The 27,336-nt window shown below is 43.0% G+C and overlaps 1 protein-coding gene across 25 annotated transcripts in view; it reads left to right on the top strand.

Moving 5' to 3' along the window:
* Positions 1 to 27,336, top strand: part of CACNA1C (calcium voltage-gated channel subunit alpha1 C) — a 489,873-nt gene that overhangs the window by 427,065 nt on the left and 35,472 nt on the right. For 10 of the 25 annotated variants that reach the window (XM_054201673.1, XM_054201646.1, XM_054201777.1 and 7 more), the window contains 3 exons: positions 4,136 to 4,219; positions 4,839 to 4,922; positions 25,165 to 25,197. In XM_054201673.1, coding sequence (XP_054057648.1) covers positions 4,136 to 4,219; positions 4,839 to 4,922; positions 25,165 to 25,197 — 201 coding nt within the window. The remainder of the gene's footprint in view (positions 1 to 4,135; positions 4,220 to 4,838; positions 4,923 to 25,164; positions 25,198 to 27,336) is intronic. The other 15 variants (XM_054201725.1, XM_054201723.1, XM_054201704.1 and 12 more) reach the window with 4 other exon arrangements.

The raw sequence follows: 27,336 nt of genomic DNA, 5'->3' as shown, positions 1-27,336 counted from the left end.
TAGATACTGCATTTAGGATCTCATATTCGCAAAAAGTAAAAGAAATGGTCTCCAGAGATTTCAATGGCTCCATGAGTACCAAAACAAACCCCAGCTTCGATAGCTAATCTCAGCAACTAGGAAACCTAAAAATGATTGGCATACTCATTCTGAAATGCTACAATGTCTGCTCCCTCACACAAATGAGATTCCATTCCAGTCAGCTACTGCATATTTATGCTCAGCCTTTCATTAACTTATTGATCACGTGATGATACACTATCTTTTGCTACCTTTGGGGAAATAAAACAATGGGGGAAAAATGTGCTCTAATGGTGGGGCTATTTCATGCTTCTTGAATATTCAGTCCAATCCTCCTGGTCTCTTTCTGTCCTCCTTTCTCCCCAAAAGCTTCATGGATCTCCACAGACATCCCACAAGAGAGGGTGACAACCATTCCCCAGTAAGCCCACGAGGCTGCCATTATGTGACATGTAATTATACAGCTAAATCAGGGTCACGCGTCTCCCTTTAAGGGTAAAATATGGTATTACACTCTAAATTCCTGTACTGCAAAAACAAACAGTGCCATCAATTCATTTCCAGTCAGACCTCCACCCCCTTGGGAAAAGTATACAGAACTTTCTGGTGGGAAAAATAGTTTGGGAATACAACCTCTTTATCAGAGTGAAAGCTCTTCCTTCATTCAGCTTGTCTTTCATTAGCCACCCTGGTACACTCCAGTGAGGAATGTGGCTTGAAGAGGTACTTTGAGGTCGCAAGAGGCAAGTCCTGAAGGGGTATAGTTCACTCTTGATATGTACTCATAACTCCTGACAAGATTATGAGGTCTGATCCAAAGCTAAGTAACCACATGGCCATTTGTAGGTAAATGTTTCTGAGGAGGGTATGTTTTTAAGGAAGGATCCCATTACCTTGCACACGAATGAAGCGTCTGTGTTCTCTGTTTTCTTTAAGCTCTCTTACTGTGAATAATATCTTCCTATTTTTCACCCTTCTGTTTGAAACACAGAGGGAGCAGGTGAGGAGGAAAGGAAGGGTTTTAAATTCATGTGTTTCCTTAAATTCAACACTGGCATATTGGATGTGGGGTTGAGTAAAACTACATTCATGTCCATGGTTCCTCTCTATCACTCATCTAAGAGGTGCAGGAGGAAGAGAAGATCTCTCTGAGTCCACCTTACAGCCACACAATAACAGACCATGATAATGCTCTTTCCGTGATCCCAGGGCAGACCAGCCCATGACTTTCAAGCAAGGAGCTGGCTGGTGAGACTCAGCAGAGCATTCCAGGGGAAACAGCTCACAGTGTAAACCTGGAGTGACTCCACAGAAGTTAGCAGAGTGACTCCAGATACGCTGTGGTGTCACAAAGGTCCAAAGCAGCTGTTTGTGATAACAATGAAAAAGGGACCTTTTCTCTCCTGAGATGTGCCAACTGTGTCAGTGCAGTGTCGCTGCTTCCAGTGAGGTTACATTACTGCAACTGGGAGCAAAATTTAATTCACTGGCTTCAGTGGTCATCTGAGGACAAGGATTTGGTGCTGCCTGTCACCTGGGTTTTGTACCAACAGCAAATGTTGTTTTACCAGCAGCAATGGCTATTGGGCTCTATATCTGGAGTTGCTCAGTAAAAAGAAATTGTGAAATTGTGAATTTGGTTACACAAAAACATTCTTTGCAGTATGATGCCAATCGTAGTAGACATAACAACCTATCCATCACCACAGATTTAAAAATACATAGTCATCATTTTTATGGGCAAAACCTGAACAACATGTTTTGGATCTTCACCCTTGCAGCTGCCCAAAAGCAAACTCTGGTATTCTGAAGTTGCTTGGTTTCCTAAAGAAACCCTTAATAGTTCCTAAACTATGCAATTTGAGAAGGAAATGGAAGATAGCCATGCTATCGAATGTATGTATTTGGCATGTGAGCAGTGCCATTGCCTTCAGCAGGACTGTGCACATGAACAGGGGCAGGAGGATTGGGTCTGTTGTCTTCTACTCCGTTCTCTTTAATCCTGCAAGTGTACTCTCTGCCAAGGTTGCATCAGGCTGCAAAGGCACTTTTTGCAACTCTGTGTGATCTGTGTCTGTCCTTTATTTATTCAAAATGCGTTTGCCTCTACAATTTAATCTGCTGTTCTCTCCCTCCCCTTCCTCTTGGTGAAGTCTAATTACAGTTTTATTCCAGGTCCATCTGGTTGCTAATGATGCTGGACATCACCGCTGAATTCATTCTAATATTTGTTGTGTATTTTCTAGGCTGGACGCTGAATAATAATATTCTCTGAATTTGCTTTTGCTCCTGTTTCCTTCCTCCCTGTTGTAGCTAATTGCATAGTAATGTGTAGCCATGGGATGATTACTCCTCCCAGTGTAGATCTGCTAAGAGTTGCCTATTTCAGGCTGCAGAATAAAGGGGTTTTTTTCTGGTTTTGAGAAGAAGATTTCAAAGTCCACTCTACCAGCAGCTCCCTTCACTGGTGTGGAACCAGCTGGGCAGTGGCTTTCTCTGCTTCATCTTTTTTTTTTTTAAATTTATTTTTCCTGCCCCAAACATAACCCAATTTACAACTGTGAGTCTCAAAGCATCCTGGAGGCAGTGTTTCAGCATTTAGAAAGACACTTTTTGCCAGTGCCTGCTCCATGTGATGGTTGAACCCACAGTAATTTCAGGTTCCCAAGCCTTGTGCAGTGCCAGTGCTGGGATTTTTTTTTATTATTATTTTTTTTCTACTCCTTTTTGCTTTCTGCAGCACTGCCTGGGAACACAGACTCACACTTTACCCATGACCTGACTCTCTGGCTAAGAATAGCAATCACAGTGCAACTTGGGTTCAGTCTCACTGGAGACATGCTGCAGCTGGGAAACAGGGAGGTCAGATTACCCATGCTCACAAAGCCAAACGCATAAAAGGAGCATGGGGGATTTTGTATGCTCACCTCCTTTTAGGACTGCAGAACAAGGGGAAGAGGTTGGCACAGGTTTTCAGTGAGCCAAGATAAGTTTTCTTTACTCAAGACGTTGACTTGGACAGGAAGTTTACGTACAGCTCACCTCCTGGGCTGAACACGACCTATTCCAAAAGGGTCCTGTACCCTTATGGCCCATCCAGCCAAAAATCATGCAGGATGAGGACAGCAAGCAGATGCTAATCAGCATCTTCTGAGCCCTGCTTAGGACAATGAGATGTTTGAGACAGCCCATGAAGTAATTCTGCCCAGCAAAGTGAAGGTATGAGTTTAGCACATGCTCGTGGATCTGCCGTAGCTTGTCCCAGACAGCTGATGTTGCAGTGGCACTATGTCTAGCAGAGTGAGCAACAGGTCACTCTAAGCACATGCTAAAGCCAACTCTGTTCTCATTCTTACCCCTTCCTGGTGGGATGCGCCAGAAGATGCATGCTACATTCACACCTTCATTTTTTGATGTGGACATGCTTTCAGAGGAAGAAAAATACCAGTCCTGCTCTGTAGTTCTAAGACAGGAGCTAAAGCACTAGTAGTAGAAACTGTTAGGCTGATGACTGTTGTAATAGTCATTGTGACTGGGTAAAGATAAATGTGACAACCAGTGGAGTTAAGTAGCACATCCCCAGCTCGACTGTGCCCTCTGCTCCGTCGTGACACAGCAGCCGGCCATTCCCAGCACCAGCACCGAGCATTACATCTGGAATATGGACTGGTGGATTGATAGTGACACTGGCAGAAGGGGAGCCATTTTTTGAGAATTGTATGACACCGTTCCTTTACTCTTCCCAGAGCCAAGCCTAAGCCAAAGGGGGAAGGGCGCTGTGTTGCTAGGAATCGGAGATGTCTGGAGGAGACAGTCCTGTAAGCCCTACTCCTGTGAGCAGCCATGCTCAAGGTGCTCTATGTGGCTTCCCTTTGCCCCCCGTCCCAGAGTTGGCGGGGAGGGGTGGCTGCCCTGGGATCTCATTAGCTGGATAGGAGCTGCTCACACAAGTCAGGGACCTCAGGACTGGGCTACAGCTTGAGACGCAACTAGTAGACTTAAGAGGAAAACCCCTTGAGTATTAGGGCAGTAATTCTAATGGTAATTTTGAACTGTTTTTGTCTGTCTAACATTCCTTTTTAATCCCCATCCTGCCTGCCCCTTCCTTATGTAGGGTTACTTTAGTGATCCTTGGAATGTTTTTGACTTCCTCATCGTAATTGGCAGCATTATAGACGTCATTCTCAGTGAAACTAATGTGAGTATTACTCTACCCTCCCCAGGATACCACCACCTCCTCCTCCTCTGCTGTTCCTTCTCTCTTTCTCTCTTTCTTTCTCTCTTTTTTTTTTTCTGGGTTTTTTCCCTCTAGTCATGCTTTTATTGAACTTGCCGTCGTCCTTCTCCTTCTCCCAGGGAAAAAAAAACAAGGAGGGGGGGAAAATGCCTCCTCCTTTTTCACTTGTCATAGCTTGCCCCAAGGCTGTGACTGGTGAAAGCGCACAGAGTTTGGGGTGTGTGTGCTTTTTTTCCCTCCAAAAGGTAGACATGCTTGAGTGTAACTTTCTGACTAACCAGGCTTTTGTTGATACCCTCCATCATGTGAAACGTTACAGAGGTTTGAGCAACCAATACTGTAGAGTGGTAAGAGACTATTTAATATGCCCACGTAACCTCTTTCTTTTCTTATTTTTTCCCTCTTCTCTCCCTCTTTCATGCTTTTTTTTTGTTTTGGTTTTTTATTTTATTTTATTTTACTTTTTACTTTTTTTCCCTCTTTTCTCCCTTTCCCTCTCTCTCTCCCTCTCTCTCTCTCATTCTTTCTTTCTCTTCCTTTCTCTCTCTTTCTCTTTCCTTGGCTTCTCTGCCACATGCAGCACTATTTCTGTGATGCATGGAATACATTTGACGCCTTGATTGTTGTGGGTAGCATTGTTGATATAGCAATCACCGAGGTGAACGTAAGTAGCTGGCGTCTGTCCATGATCGTGCCTGCTCTAACATTCATTTGTCTTTCCCGGGTTCTTTTTTTTTTTTTTCCTTCCCCTTCCTCCTTTCTTTTCAGTTTGTTTTCAAAGCTTTTTGTTTAGTTTTGAAGCTCTCTCTTTTTTCTTTCTCTTTTTTTTTCTTTTTGTTTTCTTTTTATTCTGTTTTAATTTTTTGGAACGACTTAAAGGACTTTTTGACTGTTGCATCATTTTCTTCCCCTCATAATCCGCCTGGCATGAATTAAACTGTATAGCAGGAAAAGTGATGGGAAATGTGGAGTGTAAGTGAAAAAGCTATTTGTGCCATGGGAAGCTGCTAGAATAGTCCCAGGCCAGCACTTTGGTCTGCCCAATGTTATGCTTTGCTTCCCATGGCAGTTCCATACTCTCCACCCCACAGAGATCTAAAGGTCAGTTCTTTCGAGGTGGAACTGCGGGAACCAAACCAAGAATCCTCCCTGTGCCTCCTCACCCAATCTTCATCCAAAAGAAATAAAGACCAAATCATCTCTGTTCAGAGGAACCTGCTCCTAATATTTAGTTTTCTGATTTGAAGAAAAGGTAGATAAAATAAAAACAAGACAGAAAGACCAAAGAAAAACAAAGCGCCAGCGTTTCAACACAGTTTTTTGGGTTTGCAGCCCAATTTGCTCCATCTCACGAATTCCACCAGCACAATTGACACTGATTGGCCCCACTGTTACCCATCTCAGCAGACAGGTGAAGGATTGAATGAGCCACGGAGACTGAAATGAGCAGCTGGTGTTCAAGGAATAAATCACATCAGGCACACTTTTTCCTCCATCTTTTTTTGGAGGTGGATGGGTACAGAATTACAGGATAAGTAGACAAAGGACAGGCAGGAAGCACACAGATTCCCAAAAGAAAGATCACAAAGGATCCACTGGGTTTATGAGCACAGACAAAAATTGCACTGCAAAATCCAGCTTAGCAAGGCCAGGAAAATATAAAGATTGAAAGAAAATTGCTGCAAATATGTTAATGAAAAGCAAATCAATCATGAATTTGTAAGTCGATGTGGCTGTTGAATAAATATTCTAGCTTGAAATTGTTGTGTAGAGGCAATCCATGGCAAGCAGAAAAGTGACAGCATAGTTTTCACTCAGTGCTGTGTTTAGGAAAAAATGTAGGCAACATTTTGAAAAAATCAAAATGCCCTACTTTGAACTTTCCAAACAAAATGTTTTCGTGTCTTGATTCTAGTTTAATTTCTGTTCAACTTAATTTTTTCCAATTCTGAAAGAAGGACACGTATCCAAGTTGCAATATTTTTATTTAGAATAAATGCAATATTTTATTTGACACTAGTCTGTTTTCCTTGCCTTTTGAGAGAATGGAAAATAGTTTCCAACTGAAAATGAACTTTTTTTTTGTCTCTTAAATGTCCTACTTTCTGTTCTGATTTCCCCCAGAATATTGTAAACAATTTTGGTTACCCTTTTACTACAGAGATATTAGGATCGAGCTGATTTTGCAGAGGGAAGTTACAGCGATCAGCAGGCTGAAGTTGTTAATTTTAAAGAATGAAATGAAGCCTTTTCTGGGCCACATTTGTCACAAGAAAACTAAATGGGGAACCTGGCAAGAGCCATCAGATTGTGAAAAAGTTCCATTCTCATCCATAGAGGCAGAACTGTACATGGTAATTGAGGAAATAAGTACAGTTAGTAAGAGAATAATTACGCTAAACTTTAGCAAGATTTTCCTGACTGGTGTATTTGAATCTGTAGAAAAGTCTTTCAAGCAGAAAGGAGGGAAAACCTTGTGTTTTGCTAAATAAAGGGAGGCCCATCATAGTCAGAAACCCTGTACTGGAGGGAAAAGCTAGTGGATCCCTTTGAAGAAATTCACAGTAACTTCCTATAAATTAAAAAACTTTTTACATCATGGTTTAAGACACTTTGATATATGTCTCATTAAACTTTAGTCAGCTGAGAGGAAGACAGATAGCTACCCAGGCTTCCTCTTACAGTCAGAGGAGGGAAATGCACACCTTCCCAGGCCAACTGATGCCTCCCTGTACGTGTCTATGACAGGGAAAATGAATTGCTGTTTGGAGGTGCCCATCCAGTGACTGGAGAGTGTCTAGGTTTGTTAGGTTTGTCTAGACACCCAGCTCTCAGACGCTAAACTTAAGCAGGATGAATCGCATTCATCCTCAGCATGTTGTCAAGAAGGTCACGCTGCTGCTAATTGTGCTGTGTTCAGATCTTCAGTCTCCAGGGCTATCCATATTGGTGTGTTTAATTACTGCTGACAAGGCTCCCTCTCTTTTCCGTTCCGTGTCTAAATTCAAGTTCATGTCAGCCAAGGCCCAGAATCCAGTTTTTAGTTGCAGAGGTCTATGAAAAAGGAGGGTGTGCCTCTGTTCAAACAGCCATCACCTGTCTTAGTTGAGGAGGCAGCAGGAGCAGCCCTGACTCTTTTAGTTAGGGTTATGAATAGCATTTCATGACGGTCCCTCTGTTTCCTCTAAAGAATCCTTTCCTTCTATACAGTTTTTACAGATTTCTGCACACGTCTTTTTGTTACCTGGCATGTTTAAATCTTCTCTTTTTATCTAGGCAAGTCCTTTGCTACTAGTTTCTAATGTTTGTTACTAAAAACTTGCACAATCTTTTGATGCACTGATAAATAAGCAGCAGCTATGGATGGAGTTTGTTCTGAAATGTTCTGAAATCCCTTTGCACTTATAACCCTTATTGAATAAGAGAATGTTTTGTATGTTGGTTTGTCCTGTCGGATTCCCTTCCTGCTAGCAGCACTTGATATGTCGCATCTGTAGCAGATGGGCTTTGGAAGTAGCAGCCCATCTTGGACGGACAGTTGTCATCTTCCCAAGCAGTGTGAGGCAGTTTATCAGATACACTTCCCTTCTCCTCAGGAGCTTGTTGCTTTCTTGCTGTTTGTGGGTTTGAGCAAACCCTGCCTTGTGTTTCTGTACACTGTCTTGTCTTGTTCCGAGAGACCTGGAGTCTGAAAAAGAAAGAAAATATAAACCCTAAAATGCCAGTAAACTCCACTAATTGGAGATGTTTAGCCTGGTCAGGCACAGGTAGGATGTTTCTGCCCAACTCCTTAGAAGCTGAAGAATGTTTGTCGTAGGGTCTTGGAAGGTGCTGCTCTTGGAGCTAAGGGACAGTTTTCATTGTGGTTGGTTAGGAAAGATGGAGACACCTGGCACAGGTTAATTTGACATGTGGCCATAGACATGTAAGCCTGAAGTCTCTCTGAGGTTCAGCAGATGTTTGAACTCAGGGGAAGCATACCCAGCAAGTGCTGAGCTGCGATAGCTGTAGTTGCAGTGGGAACCCTGACTGACAGGCTCCACAGCGTCCCTGTAGGTGTGCGCTTGCGTCTATTTGTGCGGCTCCCCATGCTCTGTTTTTACCTTTTGACAATTATTTTTGTTTCTTGAAAAGGAATTTCCCAGACCAAAACCTTCGTTAAGATATATGTGAGTGTGCATGGGTGCGTCTTCATGTGTGCACTCCATTAGTCGTAGTATATGTTGCTGAATGGGTTTGGTTGCCTGTGTATGGGCTACAAATCCATGGGAGAGAGTACAGACATGAATCCGTGTGTGGAGGAAAGAGTGTGTATGCAAGCATACGTATTTCATGCGTTGTGAATGGTTGTTGATAGAGACACATGGGTTGTTGTGTATGTAGCTGAGTCTACGAATGTGATTTCTGAGCCAATGTGGCTATCTTACTGCGCAAGTTTGATCTGCTTATGGGTGGGCGTTTATATCTGAGTTTCCTGTATGCAGGCATGTTCCTCTGCATGCCTGTGGATGAGTGTACACTTGCATGTCAAGCTCAGCATATTTTTGTCAGCATGGCTGTGCATTCAAAAATAGTGAGAAGGCATGGACTCGTGAGGTAGGCTTCCAGGTTGCCTTCACGATTTCTGAGTCCTTTAGGAAGCCTCCACTTAAAACACCTCCATGGTGTGGAGATACGCCAAGTGAGTGACAGGTCCCATTAGGGACTGCAACTTGGGAACATCTTCCATGTCCCCCCAGTCAGCTCCACAAACACATGGAGGTGCATCTCACACAACTAAGTGCAAAGGGCACAGGGCAGGTTAAAATCTAGTGGGTTTTAAAACTTCAGAGCGCGGCATAGTTTCTGCCAAATTCACTTTCAAATTGCCTTACTTTCAAGTTGTGTTTTCAAAGCTTTTCTTCTCAGTAAGTGTTACACAGCTAACTTCCTAGCCACAAAATGAAGATTTTTTCAAAATTTTCTGGAAATATTCAGTGATTCTATTTTGGGACGCTTTTAAGCCACTTCTTAAGTAACTAAAGAGGGAGGGGAGGACTTTTTCATCTGCTATTCAAAAAGGAATTTCCGAGGCAGAGACCACATCTACCATGTGTCAACTCTCTTTAAGTGCTAAAACCAAGAATGACTTTTGGGGAATAAGATGAAAGATGATGTAATATATGGATCCTGGGAGCTAGGGCCTGCGGGTTGTATTCTTTGGACTTTGACTAGATCCCTATACCTCAGTCTCCCCATCAGTAAATTGGAGATTGTTATTATGCCCTAAGTTAAGAAAGCTTTGTCATTAGTGTTTACAAAACACTTTAAGTTCCTTAGAAGAAAACTATCTATTAAAATAATAATAGGAAATAAAATGTTTTAGGAGGTGAATAGAAGTCGGCACATTTGGAATATATCATCCCAGAAGTAGCTGCAGGCACTGACTTGCATTTCCTTCCGTTCCACATCAGCAGACCCAGCCTGGAGTTGAGCACTGTGAAGCTGACTGACAGCCTGCTGTCCCCTCCTCCAGGCAAAGGAAGTTGCTCATTAATATTTGTTGTGCTGTATCAAAGGGGGAGATCAAGTTTGATTTGTGCTCTGTGCTACGGTGCCCAAAGTGATGAAAGAAAAACAGTCAGACTGGGAAAGCTGCTAATGTAATGTCCTCCCTCTCAGTTGGAGACAAAAGCCAACACCTCTCTGGTCCATAGGGTCCTTATTTCCTTCACCCTTTTCCCTGCCAGTGTCAGACCAAAGATTAGCTGTGGCTGAGTCTTCATTTGCCACCAAAGCGATGCTCATAAGCAGTGCCCTCTGAGCTGGATGGGTCCCGGGGGCCAGCTGGGAAGTTGGCCCATCCAGCTGCAGTGGGCAGTTCATGGTGTGGAGATGTGTGAGAGTTAAGGAGGCATGTTCCAGTGGGAGCATGTGTGTCTCCAGAGCACCGGCATAGGTACCAGTGACAGTGGGGATGTTGTGTGTTTGATTCTGTCTGTCTGTCTGTCTTGAAAGCATGTTGGGGAGGAAGGGCTTGCGCCTACCTGTGAGCCTGTTGCCAAGGGCTTCTGCTGGTGCCTCTGAGCGTGTCTGTATGTGCGGGTACCTCTGTGTTCGTCAGTTGTGTCTGGGAGTGCATGAGGATGACTGAACAAAACCATCTGGACTGGTATCCATCCCTCCTGTTGTACTCAGTGACCATACTTGCGTGTCTGAGTGTGACTGTGAACAACACTGCAGGAGTCACAGAGGAGGAGGCGGAGGAGGCACCCGTGACAGGTACGCAATGCGATACAGCAGATGTGACAAGCCAGGAGTATGTGCAAGGATATGAGATGAGAACTACCGGGGATAGGGAATTGGTGACTTGTGGGCTTTTGTGAAATAATGGAATATTTCTCTGCGTAAGTTGCCCTTCTGTTGTAGCAGTACTCGTTTTCCTAAGAGTGAGCGTTGTGACTGGTCTGAGGGTTGATGGAAATGGTGGGTTTTTTAATGAGGGAGGCGACAGGAGGAGAAAAAAGGAAAGTAAAATGTTGTGTGTGATCTGATCCTTGGCTGCATCTGGGGTACGTAGGACCTGGGTGCTTCAGGACGTGGCACCCCTACAAAGAAAGAGAATCCCAAAACCCATCTTGCTGTATTCCTTCCCCTAGAAAACGTTGCTTAGGACTGTTGTGCCCAGGCCTGCTGGGCAGTGGTTTGGTGTTTGTCTATCAGATATTCAGGAGAGCTGAGTACTTTATATCTTGCATTTCTGAAAAGTTTTCCAAATTCTGGTAGAAAGTCAGCAGAGGGTTGCAGCTTGGTTGATTCCTGAGTAAGTGCAGTAAGGCCAGGGAGATACCAAAGCATTCAGCTCCCAAGGATACTTGGAGACCTGTGCAGTGATTTCTCCTTTAGTCTTTTTTATTTCTGAAGTAAATGATCTCAGGCTTAAACCAGGCACACGGGGCCTTTCCTTACGGTCATCTTGCTTTTGGTGTCAAGAGGCTTCATATGATTTGTCATGGGCTCCTGCTCCCATTCTTTGGAATATCTGACTGCCTATACTCAAGTCTCCCTCTCACCTTCTCCTGCACTTCTCCCTTTTAACCCACCCCCTGCCTTTCTTCCTTTTCTCCCTTGCTTTCCTCTCCCTCGTCTCCAGCCACACTAAACCTCACAAGTTCATTTTCACCGTCAATCAATGTGTCTGAAGGCAGAGAACCAGTGGCTTAAATCCTGCAGTCCTCATTCAGGCAGAACTGCCCCAGGGTGTTTTGCCTGCGCAAGGACTGGAGCGGTCGGCCCCTGCGACACAGTCCTATACACACACACCCCCCCCCCGCAATGGGAGCAAGGATCGGTGGAAGGACGACATACATCTTAGCCTGCACCTCAGTTGGGACTGGCATTCATCTCTGTCGCTGCGTCTGTCTGTCTGTCTTTCTGTCTCTGCCTGTCTGGTTCTCTACGCTTCCACGCCCTTTGCTGCTCAGATTTTGGCCATCAGCTGCCACTGGACACAAATCTTTGCAATTCCTAGAACTTGCAAGTTCATTTACGCAAACCTTCCGGAAGAGGCAGAAAACATCTCCCTCCCTCTCTCCTCTCTCTCCCTCTCTCTCTCTCAAATGCCATCTGGGTAGCAGAGGCCTCCAAATTATGTAGCAAAGGGCTGGAGAAGCACAGTGGCTTCTTTTGACATCTTGTGTTGTCATACCCTTACTGCTGCCACCCTAGAAGTTGTATGTAGTCCTGAGCTATCCCTGTGTGTGTGTATATGTATGTATATATGACTTGTTTTCTTTTTGGTAAAACTACTGATAAAATTGATGGGGGAAGGGGCGGGATTTAGTTTGCTTTTTTTTTAATATCTGCTGGTGTTTTTATGGCTAGAATAATCCAGGTAACACACCACGGTGGCCCCAACTTCTGTATGTAGGAAGCCACGTTGAAGCATGGTTGTGAGCTGCAGCAATGGCGAACGCCAGTACACAGTGCTTTATTTTGCCTTTGGTGAACATCAGGAGAGCTGCCCTCAACTATTCCTCAAGTTAGCCTTAGGTCGATTTGGATTTGATCACCTCTTGGGCTTAATCAACAATTCTAGTGCATGTTTTTCACCTTGTGTTGGTGAGAAAGAAATATCGTAAGACTACCTGACCACAACCATGTTTGAACAGGGTTATTTTGTTTTTATTTATGTATATTTTTGTCGCGAAGATGGGGCCTCTTTTTTTGCTCTTTTGACTTAAGAATGTTGGTATTCCGAGTGCATTTCCAGAGTTCATAATATGATTTGCCCATTCGAAGAGGTGATTTTGGTAACTGCACAACTCTTTCTGTAAGGAAATCTTATGAAATATGGGCAAACAGAAAAAAAATGTATGTATTTTTTGCAGAAAATGGGATAGTAAATGCAAATGACTCCTTCCTCAGTTTACCTGAGTATTTGAGCTGTTACTGATGACTAGCAATATTAGCACCATAAGAAGAAAGCATGTCATTTCCATGGGGAAAACCACTTTGAAAGACGACTCTCCACACTACCCAGTTTTGAGGAAATACCTCAATATTGTGACTTCCACAAAACTACTTGTTGTACTTGGCTTCCAACATTATTCCAGGTGGATGGAATAATCAGAATGTATTTTAATGCAGGGGAGATTTAAGAGCAGCATAAAAATAAATATGCCGTACTGGATAAATATAACCACACACATGCTAGTTAATTTAACATGAGAAATAGAAGATAAAGAAACCAGGAGAACAAATTCTTAAAAGCTAATCGTAAAAGCAGTAAAAAGAAAGTTAGATAGCCCGATAGCTTTAAGACTTGATGCACAAACCTGTCTGGATTCCTTCTGAGTGAAAATGTTTAGAGCTCTCTTTAAAATTGTGGGGCACAGCATCTCACGGACTGCACTGAGGAGTGGATTGTGCTTTTAGTTACTACAGGCTTTCAGATACCCAAAACCATGGTGGGTTTTAAGGCTTTTAGAGAAGGAGTCCTGATTTCTTATTTGGCTGTAAATTATTGTTACAGTGGCAATAATAGCTAACAGTAGGAACACAAAGTACCACAGGCCTTGTCCTGTGTTGGTTCAATGGTAAAAAAGTGTGATGTACATTTCAGTACAAACACCTCTTTAAAAAGCCTTCATCCAGATTTTCTGACCAGTATTTAATTTTTCTTATCATTTTTCTATCACATTTCTTTAAAAAAAAAAAAAGTACAATATTCTGGCATTGACATTTGTGACATAATACAGTTATATTTCATTTTCCTTTTAATTCCAATATGTTTTTCCACAAAGCTAGTTAAAATGCTCAAAAGAAAAAATAATAAAAAACATCAGAACTACCCCAAGCTGGTTATATTTTCCATTGGCTTGCTAGCCAGGATAAATCATTCCTTTTGCCGAGTAAAAGTTTCTTTTAACTTTCACTGAACTCTAATAGAGATTGTATCTTTATATGAATCCATAGAAAAATCTCTGACTCCTTAGATCGTCTCTTACTATATTAATGTTAATTAATGATAGCTTCCTGAACACCGTAAGTTAGATGGTCAAAAACTACTTGGATGAGTTCAAATCCAGCTAGTTCTGTCATGTAAGGCAATTCCTTGAAGCGATGAAAGATGTTTTCTGGCATTTAATTCTCCTTTTTCTAAGACCTACTTTGCTGACAATGCCCAAGGAATTTTCCAGCATCGCTGTTCTCCACATGCAGATTGCAGTAGTAAAGGGTGCTCGGTCCCCTGTATTTCACTCATTCAGTTTTGCTGTAAAAGCTTCTGTTCTTCATCCAAATTACAAGAGCTTTTAACATCAGTCCTCCAAGACCTCATTGCGTGAACCATCTCTTGCTATTATGCATATTTAGAGATCTGCTAACCGGTTCCAGATTGCACTGCCAGTTGCAATGAAAGCAATGAAAACACGTACAAGTATTTTACTTGTTTTCCTCTTTAACTTTCTCTTCTCCCCCATCTTCTTATTCCCAGTCATTTTCTTCAAATTTTGCTGAAATCTTGGGTAGCAGAGATCACGTTTCCCATTCCCAGGAGCACTGGGAGTAGTTTTCAGCAAGGCAGTAATTAGTTTCCCTTTACCTACTGTAACAGTGATTTTTTCCAGTCTTTCCTCAGCCGAGATACCATCAGTCCAGGGGAAAAGCTGTTCCACTTTGTGCAGGTTTTTGTGCCAGGCACTCAGCAGCAGTTCAGCATGGTGATGGGTACCATTTTGCAAACCCAAATACAGACACTAATAGGAATTTTTGAGGTCCCCATTAAAGAAAGACCTGATTGTGGGTTTTTTTGCTGGTAGGCAAGAGCATGTGGCCTCTCAGCTGGATTTGTAATAAAGGTAAACACATATGAACTAATTTTACCCTTTCTAATATAGTCAATATAGCACCCTCATTTAGCTCCTGCCGCCTTCCCTCTGCCCTCATATGTACCAGCCAGGCAAACATAAGAGGATTTTTTATTTCTCACTAGAAAACTGTTTTTAAAATGGCTGTGCTCTCACCTTCCTTCACTGGTCTGTTCTTCATGGAGACTGTCTGGCATAACATGCCGACAAAATGACTTCTACTTCATGTATCTTCATGGACATCTGCTAAATGGGACCCATTCCCAGCTGCATCCAGACAACCTAGCTGTAGAGGCTGGATTGCTGCTTACGGTCACCTGATTGATGGCCAAAAATCTGGGTCTGGCACTAATTGCCAGTAAATTTTACAATGTTGCAGAGTAATGGGGCATCCCAGCTGGTCACATCCTAGTCACTCTCTCAAAATCATCTTTTAAACTCAGAGATACCAGTCAGCCGTGCTGTCTGCTGAGCCTTAACTGAGTGACGGAGAGAAAATCTGCTTCACCTAAAGCCAGATCAAGTGACAGCTTTTCCTCAGCTGAACAGATACGAAGGCAAAGTTGCCTCAGCAGTGAAGAAACACTTATTAATAGAAAGGCACTAAAACAAATTGGTATTTAGAGCTAGGGATTTTGAGTCTCAACTGTTTGCCCAGCTTTGAACATAGTAAATCGCACACAGTGAGCACATATATCATCCAAACTATCCCTACTATTTTTTTTAACCAAAGAATTCATCAAATCAATAATCGTTTATTCTTGGAAAGAAGTGTAGAACAAAAATCTGTTGCTCAGTAGGTTTGCAGCAGTCTGCAGTCTCCCTCTGACCACCTCTAACATGCTCTGATAATGCCTGTGATTGGCATTTCCAATCCCAGAATGGCTCATAGGCTTTATTGTATCCCATATTAACATACGGAAATCCAGTATGACTCTGTAGGCTGTTCTCTTCTGGGAAACATATCTGCATCAACATTAAATAACTTTCTAATTTAAAAGGCAATGAAAAGACACAGCCTGGGAATTAAATACTAACTGCTACAAATCTCAAATGAAAATGGTCCATAACAAACTCTCTCTTTGGGTTGCCGGTATGTCTGGCTGTCCTGCCCAAAAGCAACAGGGGCTGCCACTATACCTGTATCTACTGTCTTTTGCAATCCATAGTCCTGTTGCATTTGAGCAAAGGCAGGTCGGGTGTTCTCCTGTTTTCAATGTCCTGTGCAGTTTCTTTCAGCACCTTCATCAAAGCATAAGATGGCTCATCCATCTTCACCCTGTCCCAGAGCCTTTGGGCTTGCCAAAGGAAGGATCCTGGCAACACTGTATGCAGAGTCTGGGAGCTGGTATGCTGCCTGCCTTCCTCCCTGGAAAAACCTGCTCACAATCTAGTCTCTGCCTGGCTCCATTAGTGTCCAGAAGAGTTATCATCCTGAGGAGTGGGTATTTTGCTGCAGACCACAGGCCTGCTTCTGACCTTAACACCACCAGTGTAATTCCCCATCAGTTACACAGGAGTTGCAAAGATGCTACTGAAGCTTCCTTCTGGATTCATGCGCTCCTGCCAACAGCATCACAGTAAACCCTTCATACTGAGCTCCCAGCAAATGTCTTCACAAATGGAGTCCTACAAAGTCAAAAAGTCCCCAGCCTCCTTTCTGCCATAGGCGGGTGGAGCTGCCCAGAGACACCCCACTAACACCAATACACAGACGGCACCAAGTTTCAATCTGTTCTTCCTTATCCTTTTCCCACACCATGCAATCCTGTCAGATAATAAATGAGTAATTAACAAATAGCTGTAGAAGTGCTCAAATGCTCAGTGCACTGAAGGCAAGCACAGCCATGACAGAAGGAGGACATGCTTCTGGGAGTTTGCTCGATTCCTCAGATCACCAGCCCCCAGGCAATATGAAGCCAGTAGATGATACTCTCAGTACTAGTGGAGTATTGCAAGGTGTTGGAGACAAGGAAAGCTCCTGCCTACCTATGGCTCAGGAAATTCACCTTAGAGAAGAACTCTGCTGCTGTTATCCTTTCCAAGAATGGCTGCGGGATGGTACAAGGAATGGAAAAATCTACACCTTAAGCAGCACGCAGCAGTATGTCTTTCAAGTAATCAAGACTGGTATGAATGCTTTGAACAGTATCGTTCTTCTTTTTCTTTTCAAGATCAAAATCAGCGGCACAGTCTTAGCATCGTAGGGGGTGAAGCTGCCTCTACTTGCAGCCCTCCAGAGCAGCTGTGCTTTCACAACACTGCTACAGATAAGAAGTCAAGATAATGGATTTATTTGGGTGTTTGTGATGGGACAACCTGGATATGAAATGAACTGTCATTAACAATGAGTCAAAACTAGATCCAGGCTGTGCTCCTTATGGAAAAACGCGCCCCACAGATTTCCCTCCATCCACCCCTCCCTTCCAGACAGTGAAAAAAAAAAAAAAAAAAGAAAAGAATGACCAAAGTACGGGAGAACATAAACCTTCCTGAAGAGGTGGAGGAAAAGATCAGGTGGAGGAAAAGACAACTGCCCTTTCTAGCACAGTGATAAATACACTGCTGAGTTCAGTGTTTAAAAGCTGTATTAACTTTGCCATAGGAAAGACAGTGAAGCAGGTTGGACTACTTAGGAACAGCAATGACGAAACCAGTGGCACGGATGGTAACAGAGCTGAGGAAAGCTGGAGGTCTGGGAACTCTGACTTTTCACATTTGCTCTCTCTCCGTCTTGCTCAGCGGCCCGGTCTGTTCCCGGGGTCACCCCTCTCAGTCTGCTCTGGGCTGGGACAGCCTGATTACCTCCTTTGGGGGCCCTCGCCCTGTGAATCAAGAATTGGTCAAGTGAAAAGGCAAGCTGAATGAGAAAAGTCCATTCTGTCACACATGGCTTGTGGCAAAGGTGTTCAAATAGGCAGAACCTCTCGTCAGCTGATACTCAAACTGGAAAATCCCTAAAATCACACCACCTGTAAAACAAAAGTGAAATCCTGCACACAAGTAGCCTTTCAACATTTATTTTCATGGCTTTGTTTATCTTCAGAGCCTTCCTATCCAGATGTTCTGGGGCTTTTTTTGGCTACCTGTCCCACAAAACACAAATAAAAAAAACACAGGCAAGCTGCACCTGCCTCTCTGAGTCAGACCAGTACTTGTACCTGAAGATGAGCACTACATCTCTGATAGTGTTTAATATCTACTTGTTTCTCAGGAGCCCCCCCAGGCTTGATTACCATAAGACTTGAACTCATCATTTACCCAGAGCTAATGAGAAGGATTATTAAAACATCCTGAAAATTAAGAGTAATTTGCATAGATATACTTTACCAATTGTTCTGCTTTTCTGAAAGTCATGGGAAAAAACTAGAGCTTTCAGCTGCGTAAAAAGTGACTCTCATTAACTGTCCAGTAATTGTCAATCTAGGGTAATCTGCATAACCAAATTAAAGCAATTGACTTTCCTTATATTTACCTTAAGCACTTGGAACTATAAGATTACTGTCTGACAATTTCATGGATATATATGAAATTAATTAATAAGCTATTCAAATTGGTATGATTTGCATATTTGAAGCTAATTAGAAATGCAAGCTCTAGAATTTCAAAATCTTACAATACATAGGAAATGAAGGAAAAAAAACATGATAGCTGCAGGACTCATTTGCTTTAAAAGTTACCTTGACCTTATTCAAAATATTCAAAATAGGCTTTTGTTGCATACGGATATGCTAGTATTTGCCCTGAGATCTGAGATCATGTGGAATCTATGTGAAGTATAAATGCATGTATATTGTATTTGTATGAGCTGCACTTTACGTCTATTGACCCATATGAGTTAGTGCAGGCAGAAATGTAATGGCTAACTTCATTGCAGGTGTCACATTTTTCTTAATTCCCCTTACTGCACCAAATAAATTTTCAATTCCCTAGTGCCAGAGATCTCAGTCTCTTCTGCAGAGCTATCTGAGGATAAGCATGTTACATTGCACTGGAACAACTCAGGGCTTTTTCCAAGGAAATCAGCAAGGTGTTCACCATTTGCTCCAGGAAAGGCATACACCTGGATTCCCTGTTTTCATGCAAGCTGGCACCCTTTTCTAATATGCATTAAAACCAAACCTCAATTTATGAAAATTAGCAAAAAAAACCTGCCTCTGGTGCTTCACCCAGGTTACAGTTATAGGAATGCTTAGGGTTTTGTTTCACAAAAGGTCCTTGTAATTGTAACGCTTTTGTTCTGTTTTAGAATAGAATAAAAATTTAAAATTGCAAATTTTTCAGTAAAAGAGCATTCCAGCAGAAATAATTGAGGAAAATCAAAACATTTATTTAAGTAAAGTAAAACCAGGTTAGTCTAGGATTGATTTTTTTCATAGTTATACAACATTTATAATTGAAATGAAAACTCAAATTGAAATGTGTGAGGACAAAATGTGAGATTTCAATCTTACATTTCTTAAATGCTTTTTTCAAAATTGACATATTTCTACAGAGCATTTCACTTTCAGCACCGGCATTCTTCTAATGGAAAATATTTTTTTAGAAAAAAAATAATTCTGGCTAGTTTTATTCAAAATATTCCCAGAAATTCTCAAAAAACTGCACACTTGATGGAAGAATGCAGAGTCTGAGCAGCTTGCCTGTCTTATTTTTTGCTTTTTTCCTGCTAATAATTTGATTTCACCGTAAGGTTGTGGGAATTGAGAATTATGCCATCTGCAATCCAGTAGTATTCCCTGTCAGAGAAACACCAGATATATTTCTGCCTGGTCTTATAATAACTTCACAGACTTTGGTGGCAGGTGGATTATCTCTAGAGTTCTTGTGATTAAAACCACACACAGCAGTGGCAGACAGATGATTCTGGAGGGGGTTGTGGTAACTCCCCAGTGTAATGGCAGGCTATTACCTGCCAGTGGCCAGGTTGATTTGAAACCCTGACTTTTTCCAGCTCTCCACAAAGACTTGCGTTACTCAGACAGCCTCCTGAGGTCACTTCAGACTATTTACACTACAGATGTCAGAAAAAGTCTAGTGGCTTTTCTTTTATCATGTCTCCATGGCGCTGATAGATTCTAAATCTCTTTTTTTCCTTTACACTGGTAAATTCTTGTTCTTCTTGAAGCTCGTGTCCTTGCAGATCCCATCTCAGCTTTTGTGTGACCCACATGTGTGAAAGAAAAATCTACAGAACAGTAGTGATGTTGGCTTGCAGTTGCCCTATTTGTGCCCTTTACATGGTGTCAAGGTGAAAGTGGCCAAGCAGCTGAAACAGCCTTTCAGTTCTTTTCTCATTCCCTGTAGCAACAAAGTCAAATCACTTAATGAAACTGCTTTTAATTCCCCTCAAAATCTTATCTATGTTTGTACATTGAGTTCATTTCCCCAGAATGCCTCTTTCACCTTCATTTTGTGTCTAAGAAGGTCACAGATGCAGTATGGCTAAAGTAGGCAAGACTCTTGGAGGACGTCTAGATACGAAGAACTTGAGCTAGAAAAGATCAATATTCTAGAACTACAAAGGAGCTACACAGCACTGCAGCCTGCTCAGGTGAACTCTATGGTGCAGATTCTCAGAGGCATCCTTCTTGCAATGAGTAGAAAAAAAAGCAAGAACTGAACACCTCTCACCCCCTTCCTCATGGGAGAAGGCTAACAGACCAATGGACAAGTTTCCAACAGATCCATCTTCATGGGTAACTTTTCATTTTTCAAATGCCAGCAGCAATCAAGGAAACATCATAGCAGACATCCATCACCAACAACCGACTGCTGCAAGTGGTCTCCTGAGAGGCTCCTCCACAAGCCATATTTTCCTCAGTGGAGAAATGCCACTATAGATTGTTTGTCACAAAAGGCAACATTAGCATCTGACCATTTGTTTTCTTGAGAAATATGAAGGTGCTCTGCCATATCATGGTGCCAAAAGTCTCAAACACAGATTTCCTCTCATCTCTTCAAATTTACAGCCAACAGGCAAAATTAGAAGGCTGCCATTGACTGCTGCATTGACTGAGACAACTCTGACTAACAAAGCAACAGTAACACTGTGCATTCAGCTGCTTAAATGTTCCCCAGATTAAGGCAGGCCAAAATTCTCCACAACATAAAGGTTGGATTCTCTCTTGCAAAAAGAGATTCCTCCCTACGAATGGAAGAAGTCATGTTAGAAAGTGGAAAAAAAAATATCAGCAAGGAAGTTTTACTCATCAAACATCGGGAAAAAAATGCTTGGTCTTCCTAGCAAGCACTGGATGTTCTGAAGGAGCTGAACTCATCATCTTCAGTGTGCCCTGTGGTGTAAAAAAATTATTACCATCAACGGTGCTGGTAATGGGAATGCCACCTGTCTGTACCATCATCTCAGTGGCAGTCAGGTGTCTACAACTACTGAAACATACTTACCTAGAAGCCAAGGGGCCTCCTCAAATATATTGATTAAATATATGCTGTACAAACCTAATGGAGCTCCCCTTCAGGCATTTCTAGGTGCTGCTTCGCTGGATAGCCATTAATAGTTGTCAGCAAACCAGCCAAAAACTCCAGGGAACTCAAACCTCCGTCTCCATGGTCCTCCATCTCCAATGTTCCACAGGGATGAAGTGGGACTGGTATATCTTTTCAGTATTCTACTGAAAATTTCATTTGAATCTATTTATTAACACACATTATTTTCTTTCAAATCTTTTTCTACCCAGAAGATATTCTAAACCACGGGTATTTCAAGGGACTTTGATACTACTATGACGGTACAAAGTCTTTAGTCTTTTTGCTTATATTTTTGCTTCTGTCTTAACAGCTCTGAAGAGCCAAATCATCCCTTCTCAGAATTTCAGAATGGATTACATTACAGCATAAACATTATATGAAATTGACTGTTACGCATTGCTCTTGAAACATTGAAACTGGTTCTCCTGGAGTGCAAATTTTATCCTCTCCTAGCTTCCAAAGCATTTATGCTATAATCAGGATTTGGAAACCCATAAACACGACCTGTTGAAAACTATTTCCTTGACTTGATGTCAAGATAAGACACCAGGTTTGATATGTGAGTCAGTATGGAGGTTCAGGAGACTCTGATACTCCCTGTATCCATCTGGAGGTGGTATGTTCTTTGCAAATAGCCACCAGTAAGCCTCGCTCCCACCTACCCAGGAGGAGAATGATTAGCAGGAACACAGTACTATCAGTTATGTTATTTGGTGCTGTGGTCTCTGAGATTTTAAGTATCTCTCCATAGAATAAACTTCTCTTCTTCTCCAGAGACCTCCTTACCTGGGATCCTGAATTCATGATGGGCATAATCTTTTGTCCCTGTAGGGGCTTTAAGGATGCACGCAGTTTAGCAGCAGCTCGAGCAAAGTATCTGTTTAAAATGTTGGTGCTCTGGTACACATTGAACATAGTTAAAATTATATATATGCAGGCAACAATATTCTGAGGAGCTTTTCAGACATGCTTCAGGGATCCCTCAGTCTTTATCCTTCTGAATCTTTACTTTGGCTTCTAGAACCTGCTTTTCTGTTTCTTGACCACTTCTGCTCCTTAGCATCTCTATTACCTTTTTAAAATATGGTGGCATCAAGGCGGGGGGGTGGGGGGAAGCAACGGTCTAAGCAGTTTCATTGCACTCATCCTCATTGAGGGTCTTTACACAGTTGCATCCTGCCTCAGGTATTTCTCCTCCCACTGCAGGTTCCCTTCTACATCACTCTTAATATGCCCCTGGACTTGTTTATGATTTAAACTTCAGGTCCCTTTTCTCTGTGATGGAAATTGCGCATAGCATCATCTCTTGACTGATCTCACTGTTATTGTTGTTGCCCTTTCTCATTCAGTTACGTGCTGCTACTTGTGCCCCAAATGACAAGAGCAGGGTAGAATACTTGAAGTTCCTTTTTGGGTTAGACGACATGCAGGAGAAGAGACAGCTGCAAGTAAAACAGAGTACAGCCAAGGCCTCATTTGTTAAGTGGTGTAGCTTCTCCAAAAGGTTTTTCAAGGATATGAGACAGATGAGGATTTGGTTTTGTACGTTGTTCTGAGATTTGTAGAAATGAAATCCTGTCCACTTCAGGTGGGCATTAGACATTCGCTTTAATTCCAAGTACCTATCACCATGCCTCCATACCTGTGAACTGATGTGACTACTGTGTTCTCAGGTGCCGGGTGCCTGTCCTTGTCCCAAAAAAATGCCATGTATGATGTGGCATACCCACATCACTTGCAAGGTTGAAGATTCTCAGAAAATCTAGCAATAGCTCTCTTGACTTTATAGTTAGGAATGGCCACACTTGAAGGTCCTAGTACCAGGTTCTCAGATATCTGTGCTCAGGTCCATATGGTGACTTTTTGGCACAGGTGGAAAATGGTAGGATTTGGCTCCTCTCTGAAACCTTTGTGGTTATCAGAAAATGTATTCAGCAACCCACAGCTGGGGGTTGATTTCCCCCTCATATACTCATGCACAAAGTACTGTATGCACAAGTATATCAGGAACCTGAGCCTGATATAAGTGCTACAGTTTGTACAAATACCACCTGCCAGCATTAACGGAAACTTTTCCGTGCTGCTTTTGAGCCTTTACTGTAGGTAGTGATATAATTTGCTACATATTTGACCCCATCTTTAAACATAGGCCAGATAACTCAGGGAATGAGAGAGGAGTAAGCCAACCTCTACTTCCCATTCTTAGTAGTGCCAAAGATACTCAGAACCTTTGGTTTCTAGTTTTTCAACATGATGCTCAACTCCTCCTAGTTGAGCATCCTGTATCAACAGTGCCTTATATAGTCATATCCTTTTATACAGATTTTTTTACTCTCTTACGTTACTATTACCTACACTTTAAGATGCAATACTAACAATACCAAAATGACAGTCAAGGTACAATATTCCACAGTAATTTACAAGGCTTCTTCAGCCAGTCAGTCATAGATGCACCAACACTGTCAGCTAGGAAGGATGGAGAACGCTGAAAGCTGCTGAAAATTTCTGGGCTTCCTTCAATTAGTTTGAAGGGGTTTTGTACCTTCTACCAGGAATGCAGCAACTAGCAGAATAAGAGTGCTTCTATTGTTAGGGAAGATGAGTTGCAAAACTAGAAAGAGGAAGGGGGATGGGACAGAGAAACTCTTTGCTGGAAAGGAGATGTTTGCCCAGTAACACAAAATCAAAATCTATGCCTGGTCTTTAAAAAATGTCTCTAAGGGCACCACTTCTTTATTTGGTATTCAAGCCAACTTTTGCCTGTATGTGATCTGAAAAGAAAACACAAGAGCAATCATGTGAAAGAGGAGGATAAAAGCAATGAAAGCTGACACTGCCAAGACAATGAGTTAACCCAAAAGACTGCTATGTGATTAGGTGTACCTTGGGGGTTTAATTGTTCTCATTTGCCTGTGCATCCAAACTGCAGTTTTTATTTAGGTAACACAATGCCAGTTTGGCTACTGCAGTGTCCTTGGAGAGCAGGAGCACACTGCAGGAGTCCTCCATGGCACTAGAGGTGCATTCTGCCGTTGGCAGAAGAAGAAATACATCAGTTTTGCCTTTTTAAAAGTAGTCACAGGAAGTAATGACAGACAGGTTTGGCATATGGGGCCTATGGTAGAGGTTAGGCCTGAAGGATTATGCTACTATTGAACTGAAGGACTCCCAATAAAGCTGGTTTTATTTAATTTTCAGTTCTACTTCTTGCATCTAAAGGGTATTTGCAGCCTTGGGTGTTTTTTAGAATTGATCTCAGTGTTGGAAGTGGCCCCAGAAGTTACTCAAGGAATGTCAGGCGGAGTGTTTGCAGCAGCTAGACTCCTTCAGGCATGACCAGGGCTCAGCTCAGCTCAGGCTGGCCTCCAAGGACATATCTGCTGGGTCTCTGGAGCTTTGCCGTGAGGTGGGTGAAGGTACAGCAAGCTAACTAGCTTCACCAGCCCACTTTCCGCAGCTGGCGGTGGGTGTTGTAGGGTTGCCAAGAGCTGATTAGACTGTCCCAACCCATTGTCTTAGTAACAACCATGTTATCACCTAGAACTATGTGTAAGGGAATGGGGATATATAAGTAGAAAGTGTTGCTTTAGCACTTGGATGTTATGGGTTTAAAAATCAGACTGATGCACTAGAAGCTGGCTGGTCCCTGTGCAGACATGGCCTGGATCTGAGTCGGGGAGCGAAATCAGCCCCTGTATTGAAATTGACAGTAGTAATATAAGAAACATTTTAACCATATCAGTACCTCCACTGCCTGGGTGCCAGGATGTCTAGCACCCAGATACTGGATGCAATTCACACATGGTGGTAGTGGATACAGCTTACATCAAACTCAATGGGAGTTGTACCTACTTCTGCCATGGCCAGCTTTGATCCTGGGCTAGGGAATAAGCCCAGCCTCTTGTGCATTTCTTTCAAATTCCCTTTTGCCCTCTTCTACCATTTTGTTGCTCCTGTGTGTCGTGGTTTAGGCTGGGCTGGCCACTGTGTTAGCCAAGACCTAGTTTACTAGGGCTCTTGATTGGAGACTTATTACAGCTTATTTCTGTCTGCCTTTCTTTAAAGCCAGCTGAACATACCCAATGCTCTTCCTCTATGGTAAGACCGAAAATACAGACCACCCTCCCAGCTTCTGTGACACTCTTTCTAACACACTCCTTTATTCTCTTCCCCGTGATCACGAGTTCTCTCTCCAAGCCCAGCCTAGTTATTTGTGCATGAAGCTGCCATGTCGTGTATTGGTGTGAGTCTGGTGTTCACATGAGCTGTGAATATGCTGCACATGTGTATTTCTTGTGCATCCTGAGCTTTCCTTTGGTCAAGTTAACTGTCGGTCTGCCTTCTAATGAATCACCAAGAGAGAACTAGACCTGGTAAGATTTCTTGTTAGCAACAATCTATGTCACTATGAATGTGACGCTGAATGAGTTTGCAATGTGACTTCACATCCAAGCCTCCAGACTAGAAGGGACTGGGACTCTGAAGTTCCTCTTCAACGAGGTGACTCACTGTAACATTTGAGTTTGTATTTTGCACAAAAGAGTAAGTCGTGCAATGGTGCACACAAACTCTGCTGCCCTGGTGTGCAAGGCAGTTCCCACATCCCCCCAACAGAGTTGCAGTAACTTCAGTCTCTTGATCGCAACTTTGCAGAACCTCCGTCCTCTGGCAAGGGTATGCCTTCAAAAAGCTGGATGAAAGCCAGGAGAAAGCAAGCAAGGCTTCTCAAGAACCAGCTAATCTGTAGCCACCTAATCTTAAAATGACCAGAATCTTCCAAGGCAACACTGACTGGTTTTGGCTAAGGGGTTTGATGCCAGTAAGTTGCAGAGTTGCATCAGGGAGGAATTTGTTCTATTTTATCCACTGCTTAGACTTTGCCTGCTCCAGGACCCTAATTTTCTGCCTACAGCAGGTGCCTCCTCTCAGCAAGGAAAGATGAAGGAATTCTAAAACCTCTGTCCAGACACATGTCCCAACTTGCTGCCATCCAAAGGGCTAAGCTGACAAGAACATCATCAGTTAGAATAAGAAAACACTTTAAAAAAACTTTTTTTTTTTTTCTGGTCATGACCACAGCAGTACTGCTGTCCACACAACTTTAAATTTGGGCCTCAACTCTCTTTTAGGTGGTGTTGGAGTTTAGCTTTGAGAAAGTGGAAAGGAGGCCACTGGACTTCTGTAGGATTGGGAAAGGTGTGTGACCTTATAGTTAGCCCTCTGGGACCATAGTGCTGAGAGTATTGAATGCCGTGATTTTTGATTTCTTGGAGGCCACGCTCCCTCCTTCATCTCGGAGAAATTCCTTCCAATTCACTGAAGCCCCCAGCCTGTTGTCCAACTCAGAAAATGAGAGTGATGTGAGATGTAGGGAGCACTCAGGCTTTTCCTTGACACATCTTGTTCCCCTAATCTTTTTCACCCTGTTACTGCACGGGCAGTGAGCGTCAGCCTTTGCTGCAGACTGGAGGAAGCTACCCAAAATACCCACCGGTGATTCACCACAGATAGACAGACAAACTGCAGCTGGGGTGCAATCCTGATCCTAGCCCGGCACTTTCTACGTGAGCAGGGTTCACACACATAAACACACACCAGCAAGCAGCTACGGCCCCTGTGCGCCCCCATGGCTGCACAGCAGCAGCTGGGGCACGGACCCAGCCAGGGACCAACAACCTGCTCACCCTGGGTTGGAAACAGGAGCATATGCAGCGCACAGGTACACGTCCTCATCTGGACGTTTAATCCCAGAAACGCACGTCCCGGCGGTTCCCGTGCCTTGGGTTGGATCAGGCAAGCAGCTGCCATTTTCGCTGCCCGGTGACAGGAAATCCAAAGGGTCCGTTCTCTCTTGGTTTACACAGTGGTGAGTAGTTAACAGCGGGGGGTGATCTGCACTGTTTCTTCCTCCTAAATGTTGCTCTTTTGGTGGCGTTTAGACTCAAACTGCGGTCTTTGCAGCCCGGGTGGGGACAGAGGAGGGGTTTCTGTGCACTTCTTTGCTCCACGGCGGGTCAAGCGGCAGGGTGACAGTGTTATCTCCCCCTGTGACAAGAGGTCACATTCCCACAGTGCTGCTAGTGGAAACCACCAGTTCCACAGGCTTCACACAGTATTTTAGGGGGTTAACGAATTAGGAAACACGGTGTTTTCTCTGCCTCGCCTCCCCTCAAGCTAGGCAGTGGGTTCTCTACCGAGGTCCAGGTGAGCCTGCCGCCACCGCAGTACTCAGATGGA

Source organism: Rissa tridactyla, chromosome 1 (genome assembly GCF_028500815.1).
Source record: "Rissa tridactyla isolate bRisTri1 chromosome 1, bRisTri1.patW.cur.20221130, whole genome shotgun sequence".
In the NCBI taxonomy this organism is placed as follows: domain Eukaryota; kingdom Metazoa; phylum Chordata; class Aves; order Charadriiformes; family Laridae; genus Rissa; species Rissa tridactyla.
Note: the sequence above shows the minus strand (reverse complement) of the source record. Positions and strands in the feature narration are given on the sequence as shown.